Genomic DNA, 26169 nt, shown 5'->3' with positions numbered 1-26169 from the left:
TTCTTTTTGTTTCCTTATTATGTGAGGATCTTTTTTTTCCCCTTTCGCATCTTTTTTTTTATTTAATAGCCTTTTATTTACAGGATATATGCATGGGTAACTTTGCAGCATTAACAATTGCCAAATTTCTTGTTCCTTTTTGTTCCTTTCTTATGACTCCTTAAAATGCAAGTTACGTGTTGCCTTTCCTTCATTTTACAGAGATTCTTTTTCCTACGTGGGTACGGTCTTCCTTTCTTATGATCCGGGCAGATTCAAGGTCTGTCGTTTTTACTTTCTCATTAAAGGATCTCTTTCTCTTTCTAATTATTAATATTGGGGTTTTTTTTTTCTTCCTTTCTTTTTTAAAAGGTTTTTTTTTTAAATGCTGGCTCACTGAAAATGTTTAAAAAATACAGAAGCCAGAGCGCCCGCGGGTAGAAGAAGAGCGCCGGAACGCGCGGCCGGATCATGCGCACGCGGGCGCAGCCTCCCGCCGAGCAGACAGGGAGTGCGGCCGCCGGGGGTTCCCCAGGCTCGGGGATCGGGCGCTCGCCGTGCCCTCCGACCCCAAGCGGGATCTCCGCCTCCCGGAGTGGGGGCTGGGGGAGGGGGCGTAGGTGGTGTCCGCACGCTGCGCGCCAGGTGGCTTCCGCTCCCGGGAGCCGCGGCTGCCGCGGCGGCGGCCATGGCATCCTGAGGCGGAATGCGGCTCACGCGGAAGCGCGTGGCCTCGGCGCTCGTGGCCGCCTACTGCCTCTTCTCGCTCTACGCCGCCTACAGCGTCTTCTTCGGCAATCGCCGAAGCCGCCGGGGCGCCGCAGCCTCCCCGCGAGGCCCGAGGGACGGAACGGCCACAGGAAAGGGCCGGCGCGCCAGCCGCGGAGGTAACGAATCCGCCCCTCCCCCTTCACTCTCCTTCCCTACTAGAGGAGCCGGGCGGGGGCGGGGGCGGTGCGAGGAGGCAGGGCAGCCGCTAGGCGGCGAAGGCTAATTCCAGACAAACCCCGCCCCCTGCCCCATGCCTGGCCAATCGCGCGTCCTCGTGGGAATGAGGCTTCGGGCGGCTTCTCCGGCCACGCCCCCTCCGCCCTGTCCCGAGACCCCGGGGCGCCTCGTGTGCACGACCCCGAGTTGGGGGCGGGGACTCTAAGTCCAGCTCCGCCTGAGACCCTTCCTGATCCTGTGGCCCTAGCGACCTGCCTCAGTTGCCCCACCTCTAAATGTCGCACATAATACCCTGCACGATGCACTTCAGCCCCTTGCGTCTGTTTCCCTAATTGTGTGAACATCTAAGGAGGCGAGCAACAAGACAGCGAAGTGAGTCGAGTACCGGAAGTCAGGAGGACCGGAGTTCTAATTCGGCCTCATCCGCTTAACACTTGCTGTGTGACGTCACCAAAAAAACCCCATATGATAATACTTGTAAAAAAAAGTGTCTGGAGAAATTCAGAAATGGGATTTGGAAATTGTTCGTGTTGTGGGGTCTTAGAACTTAGATGCATTTGTGAGGAGAGAAAGTCTTTGGAAATGGTGCTTTCCCTCATTTTACAGATGAGGAAATTTGAGACCCTGAAAAGTTAAATGTCATGTCCCAAGGTGACCCTAGTGTTAAATTAAGTGGCGCACAGTTCAGGCTTTGAATTATGACCAAGCCAGGGATTACCTCTATAAGAAGACACCCATTTCTGCTACAACCTAATGAGATTTCAGGAAGGATCACTTTATATTTTATAATTACATAATTTACATATTATATCTAAAATTACATATTTATATGTAATTTTTAGTTTTATAAATACATTATATATATATGTATGTTTTATAAATCAGCATATTAAGATATGTCAAGTAAAGAACATATTTTTCCCTTTCGACTCTAAACATTCAGTATTTTACACCAGTGTTTGAAATCGACTTGCTCCAGCTTTGACAGTCTGGATGAAATAGTTATACAATTGAATAAATGTTACCCTTTTGGAGAGGAAATCTGTATTACTTCACACTTTCATTCTCAAGTTCTTTTGGAACTCAGAAATGTTGCAGATAATGAACTAGCTACTACTTTAAAATTTTTACATTGGGCACCTTACCGTAAACACCTAACTGCCCTATAAACTAGGCATACACCCGTTTTCCAACCCAAACCTTAAATTTTTCTTCATGAGAAAAAAAAAACAACAACAAAAAATTTTGCAAAATAAATTTAATACTGACATAGTATGCAAACTTAAATTTTATCAAAATTTAATTTATTGTTTGTGTAGCTTAATGCAAAGCAAAGCACTGAAAATGCTTAGATGGGCTTTAATCAGTTCCACAAGCACAAAGGTTTGGTCCTGGCCTTACTGTTAATTTTTATTAGACCTACACATGCAAGTTTCCGCAACCCAGTGAATATGCCCTTTTAACCTCCATTGAGTTTAAAGGAGCGTACATTGGATCAATTTTTTTTTCATCATTTCCACAATAAACTACTAAACTTTTGGTGAAAAAGGTACATCTAACATTTAAATTATTTGAAGAAAGCTACATCTGGATTAGTGAGAACTATGCCTTAAAATCATGTCTTGTCTTCTAACATTAAAGTACCCCTTAGATATATACATTTTAAAGTTCTTTATATCTCCTGATAATCTTTCATAAAGAATTCCTGAAAGTGTTTCTGACACCATATTAACTTGCTTTTCAATGCTATAACTTTTTAAAACACAGAACTCTCTTCTTTGACAAATGAAGAATGGAATCCCTGGGAACCAGATGATCAAATTAAGCAGTTTGATTTACTACACAGATATGAAACTATCCCTCAGCTGTTTAAAAAAAAGCCACCTGAGAAAGAAAAAATAGACCTCAAGGTACAGATCTGGGGAAAGGCTGCCATTGGTGAGTTACTATATAAAATTGTAGTAAAATGTATCGCAAAATAATGTTTCTGGTAAACATTATATATTAAGTTGACATTTTTGAATGCACTTTATTTTCATCTATTACTGATTATTAAGCTCTTAGAAGCATATATTATATGATATTTTACTGAAAGTATTCTTTAAAAATTCTTGTTATTCTGATTATCAATATCAACAAATGGACATTTCCGTATGCACAGAACAACCATTAAAAACCAAGAACCATTGGACATGGTTCACACATCACTTATTATATATCCAGCTTTTATATGTATATATAATACCAAGTTAAGCATGTTAATTGAAATGTTGTCTTGCTTGTCTATATCTCCTTCTGAAGGCCTTCAGTTCTCTTCTGTGCATTTTTAAAACTGACACAGTGGCCCTCTTTTTTTTTATTACTATGGCTGTTTCCCTTATCTTAGTTACCACCCCCCAAAAAAAAGTGATGACCACAATAATTTCATAGAAATAAGCGTAAAGAAACTAAACAAATTCATATGTTGCTCATGTCAGAAAATTTTTATCTCCATCTGAACCTTGACTCCCCCACCTCTCTGTCAGATGATTTCATGTGGTACCCAAGTCTTTCAAAAATGTTTTTCTTTACACTAGTGTAGTAATTTTATAAATTGGGGAGATTTGGGAAATTACTCAAATTCTTTTTCAAAGTTATCTTGACATTTTTCAACTTAACAGAAATATGCATGTATTTGTGTATACATAAAAGATAATCAGTGTTTTCCCTATTTTGCTCTTTAATGATATAATAAAACTAGTGTGAGTAGTATTTTAGCATAGTAGATAGACAGCTAGCCTTCAAGATATGAAGACTTCGGTTCAAAACCCACTTCTGATTTTTACCAGCAGGACTCTGGCAAGGCAAATGCACTTTCAGTGCTGTAGGCAAATTGTTGTAGATATTAGGAGAGGGAGATTCTTACACTGATGAAATCATGTATTAACTTCCCCCCCCAAAAAAAAATTTAGAGTATAGTTTTAGGCAGAGAAATTAGTAGAGGCACTGTATAGCATTATTATATTCAACTTAATTGTATTAACAAGTAATTATTGAATGATCAATATGATATATTACAAGGTAGTGTATTTTAGAAAAGTACTGCTTTTTAATAAGATGTAAATTATAATTTCAATTCTGTTTGGCCCATGGTGAATTTAATCCTTCTAATTTATCACCTTTTCCTGTCCAGGAGATAATACTTATCCACTTCATTGTTATGAAAAAAAGTGTTTTCTTTTGTTTTGCTTTTCCTTTCAGATATATAACCTTCTTTTGAGCCAGAATCAACTTTTATATCTCTTCTCTTCCAGTATACTTGCGTATATAGTAAGCAATAATATTTATTGATTGAATCCATCGTTTTCTACACATACTAAGCATTGTGAGCAACACAGAAGTAAAACACTTGGTCTTTACTCTCGTAACACAGTTAGATTGGGAAGACCGAACTTAAAATACATAAAACAATATTGAACACCAAAAAGACAGTATAAAATTAAGTATTGATTAAATGCTGTAAGAAATTCAAAGAGAGAAAGATAAATTTGAATAGCTTAGAATGCCAAGAAAGATAATCATGTTTTGGGTAGATCTTGAAATGTGCTTAAGATTTGTATAGAAGAAAGAAAATCTGAGAATGTTATTACAGGTGAGGGTAAAGATACGGAAATGTGTTCCTTTTTTTATTTTTATTTTTATTGCTATGTTTTGTTTGTATATCACTTGACTTTTCTAATGCCTCTTTTCCTCTACCCAAAGAGTCATTTTTTATAATGAAAAACTTAAAAGAGAGGGAAAAGGTTATCAAAACTTACATGTTATAAAAAGTTTGACATTATAGGCAGTGGTCCAAACCCAAGAAGGAGATATGAGATAACTGAAAGTGAAGAATACATGAGCAAAAACATGGAAGCTTATGTTCTTTTTTTTTTTTTTTTAATTGTGTTGATATATTTTAATTTTACAACTCTTAAATTTCCCAACATTTCTTTCCTCTCCCTTCTGGATAGTTATCTTTTATAATAAAAAATAAAAAAAGAGGAGAAAAGATTTGAAACTAAGTAGCATATTGAAAAAATTTGGCATATGTAGTATTCTATATCCTAGTTTTCCATCTCTACAAAGAACCACATTGTGACTTTACTGCATTCAGAACCAAGAAGTTCCTTGTCATCTCTTCTTGAACTAGTTTTGTTTATGGAACTCTACTAACAGTTTCATTATTTTGCTCTTTTTATCATTAATTTGTTATATTCATTGTACATGTTCTTCCTAGTTCTGCTTATTTCACTTTGCATTAGTTCATGTAAGCGTTTCCTTGGTTCTCTGTCTCAATCTTTCTTTCACACACAGTAATTTTCCATTATATTCATGTGCCACAATTTTAGTTGTTGCCCGGTTGATGGTCTTTGTTTCTAGTTCTTTGCTGCTACAAAAAGTTATACTATACATATTTTGAAGTATTCGAGACCTTTATTTTTGTCACTGCCTTTTCAGAGGAGTCTGTTGTGGTTCCCAGTGGCTATGGACATTTTATAACCATTTTTAACCATGCTCTTCATATAATTCTAGATTAGGAAGCACATTTTCTTAAAGGTTACCAGGGATTTTCCAACTTGTAAATATAATGTTCTTCTCAGTCTCAAAGTTATGTCCAGGGTCTTACCCATTATAAAATCTTGCATGATTTTAACATATGCAACATCTCTGTATTTTTATTCTACTAGACCAAAGATTGCTTGGTTGGGTTTTTTAATCAACAAGAGAAGTTTTGCTTATATTCACATCAGTAAATATATTTGGAGTTGTTAAAATTTGTTAAAAGTTGTTAAAATTGAATGCAATGTGATCTTCTTTTCCTTAACCTGTTTTCTATTTCAGTATTTACTTGCTTGAATCTTTAGACGACCTGCATTTATACATTGGTGTCTGAAATTACTTTTTTGTCTCTAACCATTTCTATCTCTGTTAAAGTATAAACTATGTTAAAGTATAGACAATTTCTTTCCCTTTCTCCCAGATCAATCAACAGTTATTAAGAATCTACTATGTATCAGGCATTATTCTAAGCTCTGAGCATACAAAAACAAAAATTTCTCTGACCTTTAAGAGTATATGTTCTTTTGGAAGGAAACAATATCCTTGTATGTAAGTAAATACCAATTAAATAAATTATTTCAAGAGGAAAACCATAGCATTTAGGTTAGAGGGTCAGGAAAAGATTCAAGTAGGAAGTTACCCTTGAATTGAGCTTTCAAAGAAGCCATGAATTCCAAAAAGGAGAATTTAAGATGTACATTTCAGAAAGGAAGCTGTCAGCAGAGGTACAGAACCAAGGATTAGAAGTTTGACTACCTTCTAGGTAGTCTAGGTTACCTAGTTTGACTTGACCATAGATTTTGTCAAGAGTAACAAGTATAAAAAGATAGATAGGAACCAGGTTGTGAGAGACTTTAAATACCAAACAGAGATTACATTTTATCTTAGAGGCAGTAGGAAAGCAAGGAATCATTTCCTAAGAAGATTAAATTCAGACTTGTGCTTAAAGAATATCGGTTTAGTAGTTCTCTGAAGTATATACATGTGGATTATTTCCCCATGTCTGACCTTCATTGTTATTATATGTGGCACTCTATGTCCCATCTTCACATCTTAGTGCTATCTCCAGTGTTGGAGATGCAGTCCATGTCTCTCATACCTCATTGCATAGAATTCTCTCTTTTGAAATGCAGTTCCAGCACGACCATGAAGACTTTTTTAATCCCCTCAATTAGTAATGCTTTTTCTCCCAAATAACCTTGCATTTAACTACTTTGTATTTATTTGTATTTATTTTGTAATATTTATTCTCAATATAGCTATGTATCACCTCATTATTTATTCTACTAGAATGTAGGATTCTAAAGCAAATTTTGAATATCTTTTAATTAAGAGAGAGAACAATTTAATGATTTATGCAATGCCCACTTTTAGATATTAAAACTTATGATCCAACCAAATATTCATGGGCTACTATAGATGAAATCTTACTTATGTTTTGTGTATACTTGGGTATATTTTAATAATGACTAATATTGATATTATATGGTATTTAACAAGATTGCCTAGATTTTTCCTTTCATTCTTCTTTCCCCCACCCCGTATAAAAAGGAAAAAGACAAAAAAAGAGCAAAGAAAAAAAAATCCAATAAAACCAATCAATAAATTGTTTTTGTTTTTTTTAAAGGAAAGAAAGAAAAAAAAAGAAAATTGACATTGTGTGTTCCAACCTGGTGAACCCACCTTCTTCCCCACCACCACTTCTACAAAAAAAGGAGAACAGTAAAGACAGTATTCTAATCCATAAAACAATAGTTAGAATATCAGTAATGTTAAAATATTGATAGATTTATTTTTAGCATGGAGCTTATTTTAAGCAGTTATTAATTGGTATATTAATTCGTATAATTAAATTAGAGAAAATTCATAAAGGAAGAGAAATGTTTTTCTAGCTAATTGAAAGAAGTAATTTCCTACATTATACAGGACTGTGTTGTAAATATACACATATGTATACATATACATATGTACATATATACACATATATAATTTTAATTTTTTTTTGATTACCAGGTCTTTATCTGTGGCAGCATATTTTTGAAGGTCTACTTGAACCTGCTGATGTTACTGCTCAGTGGAGAGAAGGAAACTTAAAAGCAGGAAGAACATATTTCCGGTACCAATTGTGCAATCTTTTAATTTTTTAATTGTGTGATAGCAGATCCTAAACTTTTTCCACTTCTGACCCCTTTCCATCCAAAATAGATATTCAAATCAAACATTTCCTGATAGTAAATCATAATTTCATGACCCCAACATTCAGATATAAAACTCCATATGGAGTCCCAAACCACAATTTAAGAAGCTGGGTGCTATAGCAGCATTTACTTTCTAAGCAGAAACAGAATTGGTCAGAGAGAAATATATTTACTTAAATTAATTTTGATTCAATAATACTTACTGGAAAGAATAGAGAAATAAACATCTCAGATAACAAATTAAAGTTTAAAATGGTGTCTTTGGACATTTTGTCAAGAAGTTTTGGAACACCAGTTATTTTTAATTACCAGTCAGCTTTGACAAGAAGACAGAATTACATTAAACAAATCCAAAAGCATCTTGCATGTTTCCTTATTGCATATGCCTGTTGCATTTTAAAGATGGATCTTGACCATGTAAAGAGCATATGTTAAGCTTTAGTTTTTATAATGTTGAATCTTTGCAGGCTTCTTAGAGAGTAGAGGTATAAGGAAGATATCTTTTTAATTGATTGACATAGGTGCTCTGGGGGTTAATATGAAAATTTTTATTTTTGTCTCCTTATTACAATCATGTTTCTTTTCTAACCAAATAAATCAGTATGAAGGTTGTTACTGACATTCTGAGATCTGACTTGTTACAACATTGTTTTATACATGAACTTTATTAAATGGTTTAAGAAGCTTGGAACATGAATTATAGTACTCAGAGAGAACATTATTCCTTTATATTCAGTAAACTAATATTCTCATTTTGTTTTTTTTAAGTTTTAGTTTTACATATGCTTAGCCTTAATTTTATAGGGATTTTGTTTTATTCATGAAAGATTTTAAAATAGAATTCTATAACTCTTTATTTAAAAGAATTAGCAAAAATTGTATTATTTGGGAAAATATGAACCAAAGATCCTATTTTTGTTAAGTTTCTATTTCTTCCTCACCAATATAAAGAAATAGTTAAATACTTAATGTCACTTCATTTTTTTATTACCAGTTAAATTCTTTATTGTATATTTTTGTATTCCTAAAAGATAATTTTTTCCATGTGGATCTTTTCAAAGTAATCTCACTTTAAAAGCATCAAATTTTTATTAAATTTGATGACAAGGTAGCTATAAAGTTTTAGCTTTTCTAGGTGTTGTATTCACTTTATTGTTTGCATTGTCATGCTCTTGATGCATAGTGAGTTTGCATTACATGAAAACCCACAGGATTTTTTAAACTGAATGAATTTCTGTCCATTTCTTCCACATCATGTACTTTTTTAAACTGATTTTTTAATCTAAAGTATGTTTTTTCATTTACTTTAATTATAATCTTCTTAGTGATAGCCTATCATTTTAGTCTCTCAGAATCATTTTTTTCTTTTGAATTCCAAGTCTTTAATTCAGAATATTAATTTTCTTGCTTGTTTTTGAGTCACCTGAAGATTTGATAATCATCCATTTATTCTTATAAATTTGAATATGTGCTCATCAAATAGGAATCTTTTCTAGCATTCCATATATAGACTCTTAAAATTTGAGGCACTCATATTTTAGTACTGTCAAAGAATTGGACAAAGTGGACTCTCATAAGACAGTATTGCTCTCCAGAGGCATATTTGAAGAGAAAGAGAATCTTTCCTTCCACGTGGTATTTAAAAGAATCTTTCTATAAAAAGCTTTTTCTCTGGTGAGTCATGGAGACACAGGAGAGACCCTTTGTTCTGAAAGTTTGAAGCAAAAGAGTTTTAATGGATATTCCTTCCAGAAGAACTTTGCATAGGTTTGCTTTCCAGGTCTGACCTAAGGGTCACTCTCTGAAACATCTTCATCCCCCTCCTTGGCTTCTGTGTTCATTAGTGAAAGTAGAATCACACAAAAGAAGCAGAAGATACCAGGAGAAGACTTTTAGACTATGTACTTAAATATGAGCTCTTTATCCAATAACCTATAAATTGACATACATTCAGAGGTACTAACACGTTAATATGGACATTCAGTTCAGTCCAATTAAGTTAACATGAAGTGTTGGGTCCATCCAGCAGACCCAATCTGGGTTTAGGGTTAAGCTGATAAGAAAGGCACGGGTCAGACAGGATGCAAGCGAGCATTCCATTTAATTGTTGGAAGGACAAGACTTTTATAGAGCAAATCCACAATAGTGTATAAACAACTTGGAAGTTATGTTCCTTGTTCTTTCTGACTAAACACATACTTTTAGTCGATTTCTTGTTTTTCTCAGTCATGAGGTCTGCACACACATCAAACTCAGGGTCATGGAGAGTGATGAACGAGCATGTTTTCCTAGGTACAGGCTTCCCTGAAGTTCTAGTTCACATTCTGCCTCTGCCCTCTACAATGTAGGAAATAGCTACTTTTTGCCAGGTATTTTTTGATATTATACCATATAATATCAATATTAGTCATTATTAAATGAAATTTGCCATTTCATTTTTTGAAAGGCAAATTTAAAGCCTTTCAAAAAGCCTGTTCTCTAGGACTTATACAAGATTGCTACCCAATAAGTGTTCTATTGCTTACCTGCTAAAACTTTACTCCCCTTTTCTAGGGGGAAATGCTTCCAAATTTGGAGGCTTTTAGAAGCCTACTAAGACACTACTCCCTTCTATGGGAATTCAATGAAAGCTCCCATTCAACTTTATTCAAGTCCACAAAACTATCACCAATTCTTCCAAAAGATCCTTTTTTAAAAACTAAATAAGATCCCTTATTTGCAGAGTATCAAAGAGAGAGTTTTATCTTCAAAGTTGGTTTTGTAGATAATCATTTCATATAAATTCTGAGTTTTGCTAGCATACAATTATAAGTTGTATGTTCTAATAATTTTATTTTTTTGTTTATGAATCCACCTCATTCATTTTTTTATTTTTCTCTAGCAATTAGCAAAAGGTTCAATGACTTTTTTCATCTTTCAAAAAATATCTTTTAGTTGTATTATCGTTTTTATTGTCTTTTTTATTTTATTTACTGCTCCTTCAATCAGTCTTTCTCCTTTTGTGCTTAATCAGTCTTCTCAGGTTGAAAAAGAATTAGGATGTTAATGACATTCTTGTTGTCTAGGTGTTTCAGCCGTGTTCAATTCTTCATGACCCCTTTTGAGATTTCTCCGGCAAAAATACTAGAGTGGTTTGCCATTTTATAAATGGGGAAACTGAGATAAATAGGGTTAAGTGATTTGCCCAGGATCACACAGCTATTGTGTCTGAATCCAGATATGAAATCAAAAAGATGAATTTTTCTGATTTTAGGTCCTACAATCTACTTTAATGCCACCTAACTGCCCTCTTAGTATTATTTTATTTTACCACAAAAACTTATATAGTCCAATAATTTTAAAATTATCTCTCTTCAATCTATTTTCTAGGTCAATTTTTCCAATTCATATTTTCTTCCTTTTTTTTTCTTTTTTTTTTTTGACATTATTTAATTTTTTCATTTCTCATGGAATCATTTGATTCCATTTGCCTGATTAGAATTTTTAAGAAATTATTATCTTCAGTGTGCTTTTGTATCTCCTTCTACATTTGGCCAATTCTTCTTTTTAAGGCATTCTTCTTTTCATTGGATTTTTGTGCCTCTTTTATCATTTGGCCTATTCTGTTTTTTGAGGTTTTATTTTCTTCAATATTTTTTATGCCTCCTTTACCAAGCTGTTTATTCTTTTTTCATGATCTTCTTGCATCACTGTCATTTCTTTTCCCAACTTTTCCCCTATCTCTATTATTTGATTTTGAAAGTCCTTCTTGAGCTCTTCCAAGACTTCTTTAAGGGCCTAATTTTGTGTTTTGATTTTCCCTTTCACCAGGTTCTTTTTCTGTTTGCTCATTTTTACAGCCTATTTCTTGACTTATAACTGTGTTTAAGTAGGACTCTACACCCATGAGGAAGAGGGCATTACCCAAGCTTCAGACCTTTTTTGTTGCTGCTCTCAGAGCCAGTTCTGGGGATCTGCAAGTTTTTAATTCAAGGGTAGCGTAATGTAAGGAGAGGTGTGATCATTGTTCTTCTGATCTGTGCTCTGAACAGTAAGCAATCACAAGCTCTCCTTTTCACCCTGGAACTGTGATCAGGATCCATCTTCTCTTGCTGTTACAAGCTTTAGTTGCTAGTGCTCCTCCTCACCCTGGGATTACATCCTGGATCATGGGCATATATAGGGCATATATATATCATGGGCATATATATGGGCAATATAGCAGAGTTTTGCACCTAATGCCATCAAAGGGACCCTTGCAATCCCTTTCCTTCCTTTATGATCTCTTTGGGATATAAGCCCTGCTGGATCAAAGGGTACACACATTTTGGTAGTTCTTTAGGCACAGTTCCAAATTTAAGCAAATGTTTCTCTGACTGGCTTAGAATATATTTTCTAAAAGAGTGGCAGATTTGGGGGGGGAAGGATTTAAAATATAAACTGTTCTTATATTGGGCTTTTAGTTCATTTGCAGTTTATTAGGTCTTTTTCACATGAACTATTGTCTTTCAATGCCTTCTTCATCCCACACTTTGAAGCATGATTTAAAACAAAATTTCATGGGGATCCATGTAATTAGATTTGGCTCATTATTCTAGTTTGTTGTGATCTTTTGGAATCCTTATTCTGCCATTCAGCTTGTAAATAATATTCCTTCCAGCCTCGTGTCATCTGCAAATTTAAAAAGCAAAAGATATAAAAAGTCATGTTTTTACTTTTTTGTTTGTTTAAATTTCTTCCTTTTGTGTACATGAAAAGGGGAGTTCATGAAAGTAAAAGAAGTATTTGACTGCATTATGCACACCTATCTTTTGGACAAAGTGAGATTTATACTTCAATTTCCTAGCCATGGAGACCCAAAAACTAAAATAGAGAGAGCCTAGAGCCTGGAATTATCTAGAACTTTGGAATTAGAGCCCTAGAAGAGACTAGAGAGCTAGGCCAGGGTGTCAGGCCTGAGAAGTCAAGATGAATAGAAAGCAGGAACCAAAAATGATGCATTGACCTAAAAAGTAGAAAGCTGCCAGGGGCTAAAGCTGTGAAATTAACCTGTAGTCACATTTCACTTTTCTAGTTCTTTCACATTAATTGATTTTAAATTTCCTTTGAGATTGGTCTTAATTATTTTCCTGTAGTTTAAAGTTTAATGATATTAAATAGTTTAGTGAATTAATTAGCTGTAGCTAAAAAATGAATTGCAATTTTACAAAAGTTTTGCAATTGCTGAATTGTAGATATTTTAGCCAAGAAACTGATTAGATGGCTGGTCTTTGGTTGCTTTTCTGTGAAAATATGGCTATGTAGTTATTCAGAGTATTTATATTGAAAGGTTCTTAGGACATTCTGACATTTATTATTTTTCTTTAACTGCTATTATTAAAAGAAACAGGCAATATGGTATAATAAATAAGGGGCTAGCCTTGAAGCCAGAAAGACTGAATTTAAGCTTACTTTAAGTTTACTAATTTCTGCAGGTTCTAGATCTAGGCAACTATCCAAGAATATAAAGTGCAGAGATGATTCCAACCTGCATTGCAGAGAGAATTTTCTTGTACTATAGAATCCCCTTTACCAATGAAGTTAATATAGCTCTAGTTTGTATCCCAAAGTAAGATATAACATTTTTTCTTAAATTATTTAAAAAAAAAAACCCTTATGCTTTAGTATATGTAATTGTGAGTTTTTGTCTATTCTAGAAATGTCAACACTCAGGTTTTTTATTTTATAAATTTAAAAATTCCCTTTTTTAAGTTTCCATTCTCTTATTCAGGGTACATCCCAAGTTTAAATTAATGATAAGCTTCTTAAATTCAGATTACTTAAGGACATTTTGGATAACTATATTTTCCTTTTCCTATTTTCTGAAAATCAATATTGTACTAAGAACAAGAAAAAAAAGTTTGAAACTTTATGAATTTATGATAAATGTATTTATGACACAAGTTCAATTTTGGCATATCCAAACTTTATCTCTATAAATTGTACCACCATTCCTTCAGTCATCTAAGTAGAATTGAAAAAATACAGTTATATTTTACTCTTCTCTTTTCCATAGTAAAGCTAACTAAAATCTGCTCAGTTTTAAAGACTTTTCATAATCTTAATCCATCTTCTCTCTATCCCACTTCATTTTCTTCCTCTTCTGTCTCCTCCTTTCTAATTAGATGAGTCTCTTACTGACTCACATTCTCATTGTTCATTTTCCTTTTCCTAGAATATACTCTCCAATGTTCCATGTCCTAGTCAATTCTCATTGATCTTCCACTTACTGGAATTACACCACTTACAATGCAAACCATCACTTATCACTTAATTATATATTCTTGTTTCATATCTGTTGATTTTTTTTTCCTTTTACTAGATTGTACTTTCTGAATTCAGGAATCATATCTTTTGCGGTAGTGGTATTGTTGTTTTAATCTGAATTTCATGAATACCAAAAAAATAGTAGAACAGAAAAACAGAATTTTATGTAAAACCACATCACTGCAGTTTGCAGTGATAAATAAATTATAAAATCATCTTGTTTCTTTTAGAATTGTGCTGACTTTATTTATATAGGACTTTATTTATTTTTGGGGGGAGGAAACATTGTTAGTAGCCCTCTCTTTCTCACCCCCATTTAGAAAAAGAAAAATAGTTCTTGTGTCAAATAAACAAAACAAATGTATGTTTGGTTTGTTCGAGAATTTATACTTCATTCTCTACTTTGAGTCTATCACCCCTTTGTCACAGTATTGTTCCATTGTCGGCATGACTGATTGATTATTAGATAGATCAAAATTCTTAAGTCTTTGAAAGTTTTTTCTTAATAATATTGCTATGTAAATTGTTCTCCTGTTTCTACACACTTCACTCTGGATCATTTCATAAAGTCTTCCAAGGTTTTGCTGAAGTTGTCTCTCTTTGTCATTTTTTATTCCATATCCATGATTACAGTGTTAACCTACCTAATTGTAACAACAATTCAGAGCTCTTTTCATTCTTTCCTATACAAAATTACATTAATTTCCAAATTTGCATTTTTTTTTTTTTAATGTAGCTATAAGTTAAAATTACTTTCTCCTTACAGTTTTGCTGGAAACTTGTTATAAAAGAAATTCACTGTTGTGGCAGTTTTCTGTGATCATTTGGTAAGAAATATGTAATATATTAGTACATTCATCAATAATTAATACCAATACAAATGAATAAATATGTGTGTATATACACTCATATATGTACTATGCATATGTAAAAACATCCTTCATAATATACATGTACATGAACAGATAAAGCAGTAATGCCTTTTGTATAATTTAAGAACCAAATTATTTTAGTTTACTTTCTACAAATTCATTCTTTCTTTACTTCATTCCAAGATCTAATGTAGTATATCTTTATATTGTTAAAAATTAAATGTGAGTAGATAAATATCCTTATAAAGAATTTATTCTTTAAGACAGAAATGAAATAAAAGTGTATTTTACAAAATAACTTGTGATTAAGACTGGGGTTAAGATAGTATTCAAATCAGTAATAGAAAATATTTTTAAATGTTTTCCCAGCTATCTTTAATCTTACAGAATGGTATATCATATTAGCTAAAAATTCTGCATCTTGAGAATTATTGAATTATTTCTGTTTTCTCTTTATGGGTTGTGTTAGATACGGTACATAACCAGTCCCCAACATGGTACTGACCCTCTATGTACTTATAGATATCATGTACCATTATATACTTATGGTACAAACATAATGCCTATATAAAGGCACATTAGGATATACATACACAATTAGGATATATATGCACAAATGCCACAGGAACATGCACTCATGTTTATTTGTGCTCAATTTTTAAAAAATAGTGTTTAATAGTTGTTTCAATAAACAAGTACCCAGTTGAACAGCAGAATTAGAATGGTGATTAGAGGGAGGACCTATCAGATATAATGATACATAGTAACTGTGCTAAAAGGCAAGTGACAACCTCTCAGTACTTGAGACAGCTCTGAGACTATCATTTACCTAAAAGTTGCTGGTCCTCATCATTGGAGAGAATTCCCCCAAAAAAAGTTACTAAATTAAGAAGATTGTAGTCAATCATCCCCAACTTAGTAATTAATTATATTTTTTAAAGTTTTTATATAAGTAATTTGGAAGGCATTTGCTGTTAGAATTATAAATTTTTGTAATTTGGTTCCCACCATGTAACAGAATTATAATACTTATAAAACCAAACTACTGTCTCTTTGAGAAAAATGGATTTCCTTCATGCCAAGCAATCCCGATAAGAACTCACCCAGTTCTGAACCAATGGCTCTAGGGTCTGGAGCATGGGTTATAGTAGTACGGGGACTGGAGGGGAGAGACAGAGCACAGAGAGCCTTGTCAAAGGAGCAGGAAAAGGACTGTGACTAAGGGATAAAGAGGAAAGAACCAACCTCTTGCCAGTGTAAATTCCCAGGGATACCAACTTGGGCTAATTAAATTCCTTAGTTGTGCCCTTTCTTTTTAGTTTTTCAGGCACAAGAAGTGATCCTCTTGTTTATTTGCCCACTTCTGTCAAACTGGAGTTAACAGGGTTTTTCCTATGTTGTGCATATGTCAAGAATTGTCTCTATTACAAAATATTCTCGGTTAAAATCTTGTTAATATTAACATATTAACTATGTTAATAGTTCAGTTAACTTTATATCATCGTTCTTTTTTTTTTTACCTTTAGAATTTTAAAATATCTGAGCTCAGGAAATGTTATAACAACTTATTTTAAGATGGATTCAAATAGCATTTAAAAATATATATGTAATATCTTGATTCGTTGCTAGAAGGTTTTCTTTCTGGTGACAAATCTTTATCACTGTGATCTAAGAAATAGAAGGGCCACAGTCTGTTATATCAGAGGAACACACTCTGGAAAAATCTCAGATCTTTTGAACTTGAAGAGAAAAAGTAGTATGGTTCAGCTAAACTCTATTTGATAGGGCACTGTGTAATGTAAAAAATGCTGCACATTTTACTGTTTAGCTTTATATTTCTACAAACACTTAGAATAGTCCTCTGTACATAACAAACATTTCATAAATGCTAATCAAATCACCGATTACATTTTAAAATGTATCTTTAAGGGCACTAATTACTTATGATTTTCTATATTTCAAGTAAAAATGCTTGAAAACTGAAAAGTGAAATCATACAAATTATTTACATTATATAGATAAGCAAAAACTCCAGCAGTTTCTCAGCCTAAATTCATTCCCCCAAACTAAATTAAGTAAAAGTGATTTGTGAGTAAAGTCACAATTAGTATGGGAGTCTAAAAGATTGTCCTGTAAAGCAGTTATTCCTATAAAGATCATATAAATTATCATTTATAATTAACTATTCATTTAAGGGCCAATAGGTACCAATACCAGTCTTGCATATTCATGGTACTTGTACATTCAAACACACACATATGTGTACATACATACACACACACACACACACATGCACACACCCCTACACACCCCTTATATCTTGCAAGGATTTCAAGCATAAAGTTCTGAGGGGAAAAAGTGACTTATAAAGAGATTGATTTTTAGGATCCCTGAGTCTCACTTGAATTCCCAATCTATCATCATCCCCTTGCACAAGTAAACTGCTCCATACCCCTGCTCTCCCAGGTGGGTAAGGTCAAACTGAGTTCAGCCTCAGATGCTTACTAGTTTGGGTGATGCTGGGCTAGTCACTTATCCTCTGGGTGCCTCAGTTTTCTCCACTGTAAAATGTAGATAAATAATAGGACTTACTCCCTTCTGAAGGGAAGATCAGGTGAGATAATAATTGTAAAACAATTATCACAGTGCCTAGCACAAAGTAAATGCTCTATAAATGTCATCTATTATTATTATTTTTTAATTTTTTCATTTATTACTTTCCGTACAACCTCCCTCCTTCACATGCATCTACCTCCAGCCAACCAAAAATAGAGGCTGGTCATTTGAAGACTCTTATAGCAAATCCCTCCTTCATATATGTTTTTTAAAGTTTTAATTTATTTTCACACACATTTATAATCTGTACTTGCTATTGTCTCCCCTCCTATCCATGAACAATAAAAATATATGAAAAATAAAACTTAATCATAAAAAGAAATTGTCCTGCAAAACAAACTCTCATATTGATCATCCCCCAAAATCTCTCTCAATCTCTCTCTCTCTCTCTCTCTCTCTCTCTCTTTTTCTCCTCTCTCTTTCTCTGTCTCCCCTCTCCTCTCCCTCTCCCTCTCCTCTCCCTCTCCTCTTCCTGTCCTCTCCCTCTCCTCTCCCTCCTCTTCTCTCTCTCTCTCTTTCTCTCTCTCTCTCTCTCTCTCTCTCTCTCTCTTTTTCTCCCCCACCTACCTACATTTTAAGTTCATTGTTTCTCTGATAAGAAGCGAGTAGTGTGTTTCATATTCAATCTTCTAGACTCATGGAGTAATACATTAATCAAAGTTCTAAAGTTTTTCTGTAATGATTTCTTTGGATAAAAGATTTTCCTTGTTCTATTCATTTCCCTCTACATCATTTCACAGAGTTCTAATTAGTTTCCTCTGAAACTGTCTTTTTACATCATTTCCTTTGATGCAATAATATTATTATATTCATATATCATAATTTGGCCATTTCCCATCAGAAGGATACCTCCTTAGTTTCCCATTTCTGTCTTTGATAAAGAGTTACTATAAATGTTTTTGTACATGGAGATCCTTTTCCTTTTTCTTTGATCTCTTTGGGATACAAATTTGTTTATAGCAGTATTGCAGTTCAGTCATTTTGAGGGCATAGGTTCAAATTACTTTCCAAAATATCCAGACCAATTCACAGCTCTGTCATCAATGGCCTTGTGTGCTTGCTTTCCTGTAGCTGTAGCAAACAATTATCACTTTCCTCTATTTGCCATCTGATATTTGTGAAACAAAACCAGTTACTTTAATTTATATTTCCCTAATTAATAACAATTTGAAACATTTTGACATAGAGTTATTGGTAGCTTGGATTTAATGTACTTTTAAAGTTGATACTTTGAACTGAAATGCAAACTTTTATAATTATTAAATTTTCTAGTTTTCTTATTAAATTTAACTGTTTACCTGTCAGGATCTTTTTGAATTCTGACTGTCATATAATGTTTTAGCTATCTGTCCCCTTCTTTCTGTTTTTTTTTATAAGCTTGACAACTGTTCTATCTATATGTTTATCTAAATCATTGATAATATGTCAAGCAGCTCGAGACACAAGCACGGCCCTAAGACACTACTATATAAAAATCCCTCACTGGAACATCAGTCCAGCCACACTGGTGGTCTTATTGTTTTATGTTATATGTCTTTGCCCAGGCTGTCCCCTATTTTTGGAATGCATTCCCTCTTTTTAGGGTTTTTAGAATCCTTCATTTCCTTTGAAGCTCATCTTAAGTGCGTCCTCCTATATGAGACTCTTCCTGGTTTTTTTAGCTTCTAGTCTTCCCTATCTCCCTCCCACAAATAACTTATATTGATTTTATATGCGTACATATGTATAAATGTCTCTCAAGTAGTATATCAGCTCCTTGTTATCCCAATGCCTGATCAATGGAAAGTGCTTAAGAACCATGCAGCCAAATGTGTTTATCTTTGCTTTTGACCAGAACACCTCATATTCTGGGTGTTGTTTTTTCCTTGGTCTGTGATTATTTGACAACACTGCAGCCATACCCTTTCATTTAAAATTTGGCTTCAAAACAACTATACATGAACACGAACTATACAATTATAGGAAATGTTTCCATGAAGAGTTGGGTAGAATTTTGACAAGATTTGCAGTAATAAATCTCTTAATATTTCCAGATGTCAAGTTCCTTTGTTCTAATATTACAGCTTCATCACTGGTCCAACCCTACTCCCAGGATACTTTTCAGTTGTGGATAACGTGGTGCTTGTTCTAAATGGAAGAGAAGATACAAAGATCTCTTTTGCCACACAGTGGTTACTCTATACAAAAACCTTAGTAGAAGCTCGGAAACTCCAGCATGTTGCTGTTGTCTTACTTGGAAATGAACAATGCAATAACAAATGGATTTATCCATATCTAAAAAAAAATGGAGGCTTTGTGGAACTACTTTTTGTCATCTATGATAGCCCCTGGATAAATGAAGAAGATGTTTTCCAGTGGCCCTTAGGGGTAGCCACGTAAGTATAAAATATAATTACATTGTCTCTCAGATGAACACTTTAATTTTTATACTATTAAAAGGAAGATTATAGAATCAATTTTTAAACTTTCAGCACAGGAAAATTAGTTATCTGTCCACAATCATTAGGGACAGATAAAATGTATAGAAGCAAGACTTTGCAACTAAGAGAATGAATTCAGAGTTTTTAAAATTCTTTTTGGCAGAACATTTTGTTTGATGTTTGATTCCATGACCATGTTACTGTCCTATTCAGAAATCCTTATTGGCTCCTTTATTGCCTATAGGGTAAAGTGATAATTTATGAGTCATTATATGTAATTACATATGTAATTGTTAATAACTCATGTTGGTACCATAGCAACCCAGCAACAAAAACCTCATCCCTGGAGCAGGCCACCTGCTAAACTTCACACCCAGGAGAGGCTAAAAGGGAGGCAAGAGAATCATGAAAAAAGAGTCAATAGCATGATCAAATAGAAAAGGAAGTACAAAATCTTACTGAAGAATATAATTCCTTAAAAATTAGAAATGAACAAGTGGAAATTAATGACTCTGAGACATCAAGATACAATAAAACAAAATTTTAAAAAATATATATTTTTAATGTTAAATTTCTCATTGGAAAAACAACTGACCTAGAAAATAGATGCAAGAGAGATAGTATAAGAATTTTTGGATTATGATTAAAAAAATCTACCTAGACAACATTTTTCAAAAAATCATCGAAGAAAAACTCCATTGATATATTAGAAACAGAAGGCAAAATAGAATTCTCCTTATAGATTAGTCATATTACACTAGGTTTGTTAGATTTTTTTTTAAGACATGATTTATTTCTGGTTTATCCTAATACACAATAACATTATGAAACAGGTTTCTGTTATGTTTCATGGAGGGATGAAGAGTCAATCTGAAAATCATATGATTCTTATTGGTAGCAATTTTTTAAAATTAGATTAATTAGCAAAAAGACTTGACAATATATTAGAAAAAACAGTTCTCTGCAAATCTGGTTTTCTTACTCTGTTTCTAGTTCTTTGACCTTGGGCAAGTCACTTAATCTCTCTCATATTCAGTTTCTTCAACTGTAAATTGAGAGAGCTGGAGCAGTCATTCCCAACTGGTACAGTCTAAGCCACAAGCATCCACTATTTTTATTACAAATCTCTATCATCATTGTTTTTCTTTATTTAGCACCAACAAAATACTGAGTATGATGAGTATAAGAAGCAGAATGGCTTCTATTGACTGTATAATGTCAAATATTTAATTAAATACTAGTATTTTTCAATGCCATTGTGATTAATAAACTACAAGTTAATTTAAAAGAATTCATAGCCACTTTTTATGATAATATACTTTTAATTACAGATACTATTATAGAATATTTAATTTACAAATTTTGTTTAACAATTTAATTTACAATTATACTGTAAAATATTGTAAAACCTAGAAAACAAAAGTTTGGAAACTATTGATCTAGGTACCTCCTAACCAGCCAACAGGCTGGGATTATGCACAAGTCATCCTTGCAAAGCTTTGAATATTACCTACCAATAAATGTAGATTGGTAATGGGAAGAATAAAAAGGAAATACAGATTCACCTTAATAATCTTTCTTTCTAATATAAAGTGAAAGAAGTAGTTGTCATTAATATTCATTAACATGAGTAAATTGTTAAAAATGATTTGTTGACGGTTTGAAAGAAATGACAATTCAGTTTCTTAATCTTTTGATCTACATTTCATTCCTTAGTATTGAAATGCAAAATAGTATGACATATTATGCACTAATTTGTATGTTTATTTTTATAGATATAGGAATTTTCCTGTGGTGGAACCTAGCTGGTCGTTGTTGCATGATGAGAGACCATTCTTGTGTAATTTCTTAGGAACTATTTATAAAAATTCATCTAGGGAGACGCTAATGGACATTTTGAAACATGATAAAAACAATAAGTTGTGCTGGATTACAGCCAGAGAAGAGTAAGTTCTGTTTCATTTCTACATTCCCTTGGTTTACCAAGATCAGACAGAAGACTTTTTTAGCCTGGGGCATTCATGAAAGGTCCACAAGCGGTGTCCTGAACTCTCAGTATAGTTTACCTGTAGAAAGTACAGAAATGTCTAAAGCGATTAGGGGGATCATACAAATATAAAGTAGAACTTTAAGGTGGGCAAAAGCTCCATTGAGGTGGACTTGGAATAATACTGACAGTCAAAGGCAAAACCATTTGCTAGAGTTTACCTCAGTAGCATTTAGTAGGTTATTTGACATCCTTGAAATGTAATGAATGCCAGGAAGATGTAGTATTTATCTCATTGGCATTCATTGTGCTATTTCAGGATTCGATAGCTGGCATTACATCAGTTTCAGTACCACCAACACCTTGTAATTGGAAAAAGAAGAATGGGAACCATTTGCAAGAGGAAAAAAAATTTAAAAAGAAACTTTCTGATTGCTTCATTTAACACATCATAAAGTGTCAAATAAATATTATCATAATAATTCCAGGAATTGTGGACCATCTCATATTTTTTTCATGACAGTCTGTGAATAAATATTTTAAGGGGAGAAAACCCAGGACAGACTTATCAATGTAGGATTCTCATTTGAAAATTTTTAGAATTTTTTTAAAGTTGTTTTTGTAGGAACTTGGAGTTGCATTATTTGAATCCCTTTATTTAAAAATCCTTCAGTTAAGTTAATCTAGAAAAATTTTATTATGTGCTCTTAATAATAACCCTGCAGGAAATTTTAATTAAAATTATTTTAGTAGATTCTTTGTTCTAGACTATCAAAGTCTTTCCCAACAACTTTTAAAATAAATTTAGATAAGCAGCTGATCTCAAAAAAGCCTGGAAAGACTTACGTGAATTGATATTGAGTGAAATGAGCAGTCAAAAGAACATTGTACACAGTAACAAGATTATGTGATGATCAATTGTGATAGACTTGGTTCTTCTCAGCAATAGAGGGATTCCAAGTAATTCCAATAGACTTGGGATGAAAAAAGCTTTTGCCTCCAGAGAAAGAACTATGAAGACTGAATGTGACTTGAAACATTATATTTTCACCTTTTTTGTTGTTTTTTCTTGTGGGTTTTTTTTTTCCCCTTTTGATCAGATTTCTTGTACAACATAACAAATATGGAAATATGTTTAAAAGGATTGCATGTATTTAACCTATATCAGATTTCTAGCTGTCTTGTGGAGTGGAGAGATATGGGAGGCAGGGAGAAAAAATTTAGAAGACAAAGTCTTACAAAAATAAATGTTGAATATATTCAATTACTTGCCATCTGGAGGAAGAGGTGAGGGGAAGGGAGGGAGGAAAAAAATTGGAACACAAAGGTAGAATGTTGAAAACTGTCTATGCATGTGTTTTGAAAATAAATAGCTTTATATTTATATATATATATATATATATATATATATATATATATATATATTTTTTTTTTTTTTTTTTTTTTTTAAGAAAAAAGGAAATTAATGACCTTGGAACCATGTTTTTCCCAGCACGGACTGCTTTATTTTATACTATCTAGCCCCACTATTCTTTCCATTTTCAGTTTCTTATATGTCATTTTAATATTTTCATGAAATAGATTTGGCACTGCAGTGTTTAGTTTATAGATTATATTTGAACTGTCTATAATCATTCATTGTTAAAGACCTTGCTATTTTAAAAAATAGTTATAAATTAAAAAAAAGACAAATGTTGAAAATTATATGTGTATTTGGAAAAATAAAATACTGTTTTAAAAAGTAATTTTTTTTATTTTAAAGCAGTCATGAGGGAAAAATAGAAAAAAATATATTTAAATATTAGTCAAAAGTTTTTAGGAAGTTTTTGGATAAAAAGATTGATAATTGTAATAACTTCAGCAGTAGTCTCAAAATTTTAGTTTTGTATTATATATTTAAACATCAACAAATCTCAATGCTAATAGTTCTTTTTAGATGAGATTTTTATTTTCTAATTTGTCAACATGTTCCTTTTTAACCATTTCTAGTTCTGAATATTAAGATATGATTTTTTTGTCTGAAGAAAAAATTTAGTATAGAATGAGAATTCACATTTCTTTTTTTGTTTTCTAGGTGGAAGCCTGAAGAAACAGATGAAAGTTTGAAGAACTATCAAGATGCTTTACTTCAAAGTGATCTCACATTGTGTCCTGTAGGAGTAAACACTGAATGTTACCGAATTTATGAGGCTTGTTCCTATGGCTCTATTCCTGTTGTAGAAGATGTAATGACACCAGGAAGTTGTGGGAATGCATCCACATCTCCTAGAACTCCACTGCAGCTTCTTAAGGCAATGGGAGCCCCTTTCATCTTCATTAAAGACTGGAAACAACTTCCTGCTATTTTAGAAAAAGAGAAAAATATGAGCTTACAAGAAAAGGTTGAAAGGAGAAAAACACTACTTGCATGGTATCAGCATTTCAAAGCACAACTCAAACTGAAATTCATTAAAATTTTAGAACGTTCCTTTTTGATGAGTGATTAAAAAAGTTTAATTGTTAATTTGAACTCAGAATTCAAAGATGATTGAAAATGTACTTTTCAAAACTTTTAGTGTATTATGTGTTTTTAAGAAAAAATGTGTTTTGTGATTACAGTTATTAGACTATTGAGCATTGGGATACTGAACTTCTCTGTGTGTAGCTCAGTCATCATGCCTTCAAACAAGAAGTAGAATTAAATATTTTTTCAGAATGCTAACCCGTCTTACCTTTTTTGCCCACTTTATAAAATTCTAAGGCATTATCCTTGGGCTTACCCTGATGGGTTTTTTGGTAGATACATATATGTAAGATGCATATCCATGCACATACACACACACACACATGAAAAAAATATATATATTCACAGACACTTTTGCATGTATATGTATATATATATATATATATATATAAATATAAAGAATGTATATTAATTCATATAGTTCACTTTTCCTATGTTGAGACAGGAAAAGGAATTAATTTTTTTCTTAAAAATTTTAACTTCTCACCCTATTTGCTCATTTACTAAAATTCTGTGGTTCTTATCCTTAAAACTATTCTTTTTGTCCTTTTGGATAGATGTATAAATGTATATTGATTTATATACCTCCGTCTTCCTGTCCTTAAACAGGAAATGGAATTAAAATTTTTCTAAACTCTTATCATATTATGTGCCCATTTTCTTATAACCTATGGTTCTTATATCCTATGGTTCTTATACAAAAGCTACCCTGTATGTCTTTTTATGCAGGTCAAATGTGTTTATTAACTTGCATTATTTATAATTGTGTATTTTGTCAGCAACCTGTCAGCAACCACCATGCAGAGTCCCACAAGGACAACTGTCTTCAAGATCAAACTGGTCAGATGACTGATTATAAAAGATAGTGTGGTTATATAGGCAAGGCATGGGTCCACCCAAGGATCTGGTGTCAGAGATAGTCAAAGGAAAAATAGGATCACGTTTGGGATTAGAAACAAAGTTCTGATCACTGGCATAGAGAGAGTTTGGAGTAGAGATTTCCCAGGATTCTGGATAGCTCCTTGGAGAGAATTCATTCTAACAAAGTAACCCAGGTCATTCTAACTCTAGGTTTAGCCCTCTGTCAACTAAGGTGACACACTGCTTCTCAACAGCTCTCACAGATAAAATGTAGCTGTGTGACTTTTATTAACTTAATCTTCCTAAAGTTCCATTTTATTGTCCATAAAGTGAAGTAGACTAGATAATCTAATACTACTTCTATTCATAACTATTCATAACTTGTTCTTCTGATTAGATAGTTTACTTAGGGGTCATGATTTTTTGTCTATGTGAGAAATTCAAGACCTACTTAAGAACAAAAGATCCATTTAAAGAGGAAATCTTATCAATCAAGGATTGATAAAGACCATCTTCCCTGATTGTCTCTAAGAATAGTTTGAATTCAGGTTCTTTTCCCACCAAATCCACCTAACTATCAAGGCTAAGTCTTAAGCATTTGATTCCCCTCCCTCAAAGTTCTGGATTCCTTCAATGAGATGATTAAATCAGTGATGACTCCTACAGGAGTCAGGGTAAGGTACTGCCCATGCTTGCTTCTTCTGTTAGTTCCTAGCTAGGAGCTTCAACATTGCTTTTTACAGCAAGTCCACCTGCAGTTCTTCCTAAGTTTCTCTTGTAGATCCTTGTTCCTTCAAGCAACTGGTATCCGGTAGTGCTCTTGGACAAATCCTCTGACCCAGATGCTCTTAATCTTTACTACTAAAGAAAAGGAAAGCTTGCAGGGTTTTTCATGGCTGAAAGGATATATTCTAATTAT

At 33.2% G+C, this 26169-nt stretch overlaps 1 protein-coding gene across 1 annotated transcript; it reads left to right on the top strand.

Moving 5' to 3' along the window:
* The first annotated feature begins 490 nt into the window (after positions 1–490).
* RXYLT1 (ribitol xylosyltransferase 1) lies at positions 491–25029 on the top strand. The gene is made up of 6 exons (XM_031940928.1): positions 491–866; positions 2695–2865; positions 7522–7624; positions 19543–19854; positions 21675–21845; positions 23961–25029. Exons 1-6 carry the CDS (start codon positions 686–688, stop codon positions 24370–24372), a joined length of 1350 nt encoding a protein of 449 aa, XP_031796788.1. The 5' UTR covers positions 491–685; the 3' UTR covers positions 24373–25029.
* The last annotated feature ends 1140 nt before the right edge of the window (positions 25030–26169 follow it).

This window comes from Sarcophilus harrisii, chromosome 5 (assembly GCF_902635505.1).
Source record: "Sarcophilus harrisii chromosome 5, mSarHar1.11, whole genome shotgun sequence".
NCBI classification, from domain to species: domain Eukaryota; kingdom Metazoa; phylum Chordata; class Mammalia; order Dasyuromorphia; family Dasyuridae; genus Sarcophilus; species Sarcophilus harrisii.
The sequence above is the reverse complement of the archived record's forward strand: the minus strand, read 5'-3'. Positions and strand labels throughout refer to the sequence as shown.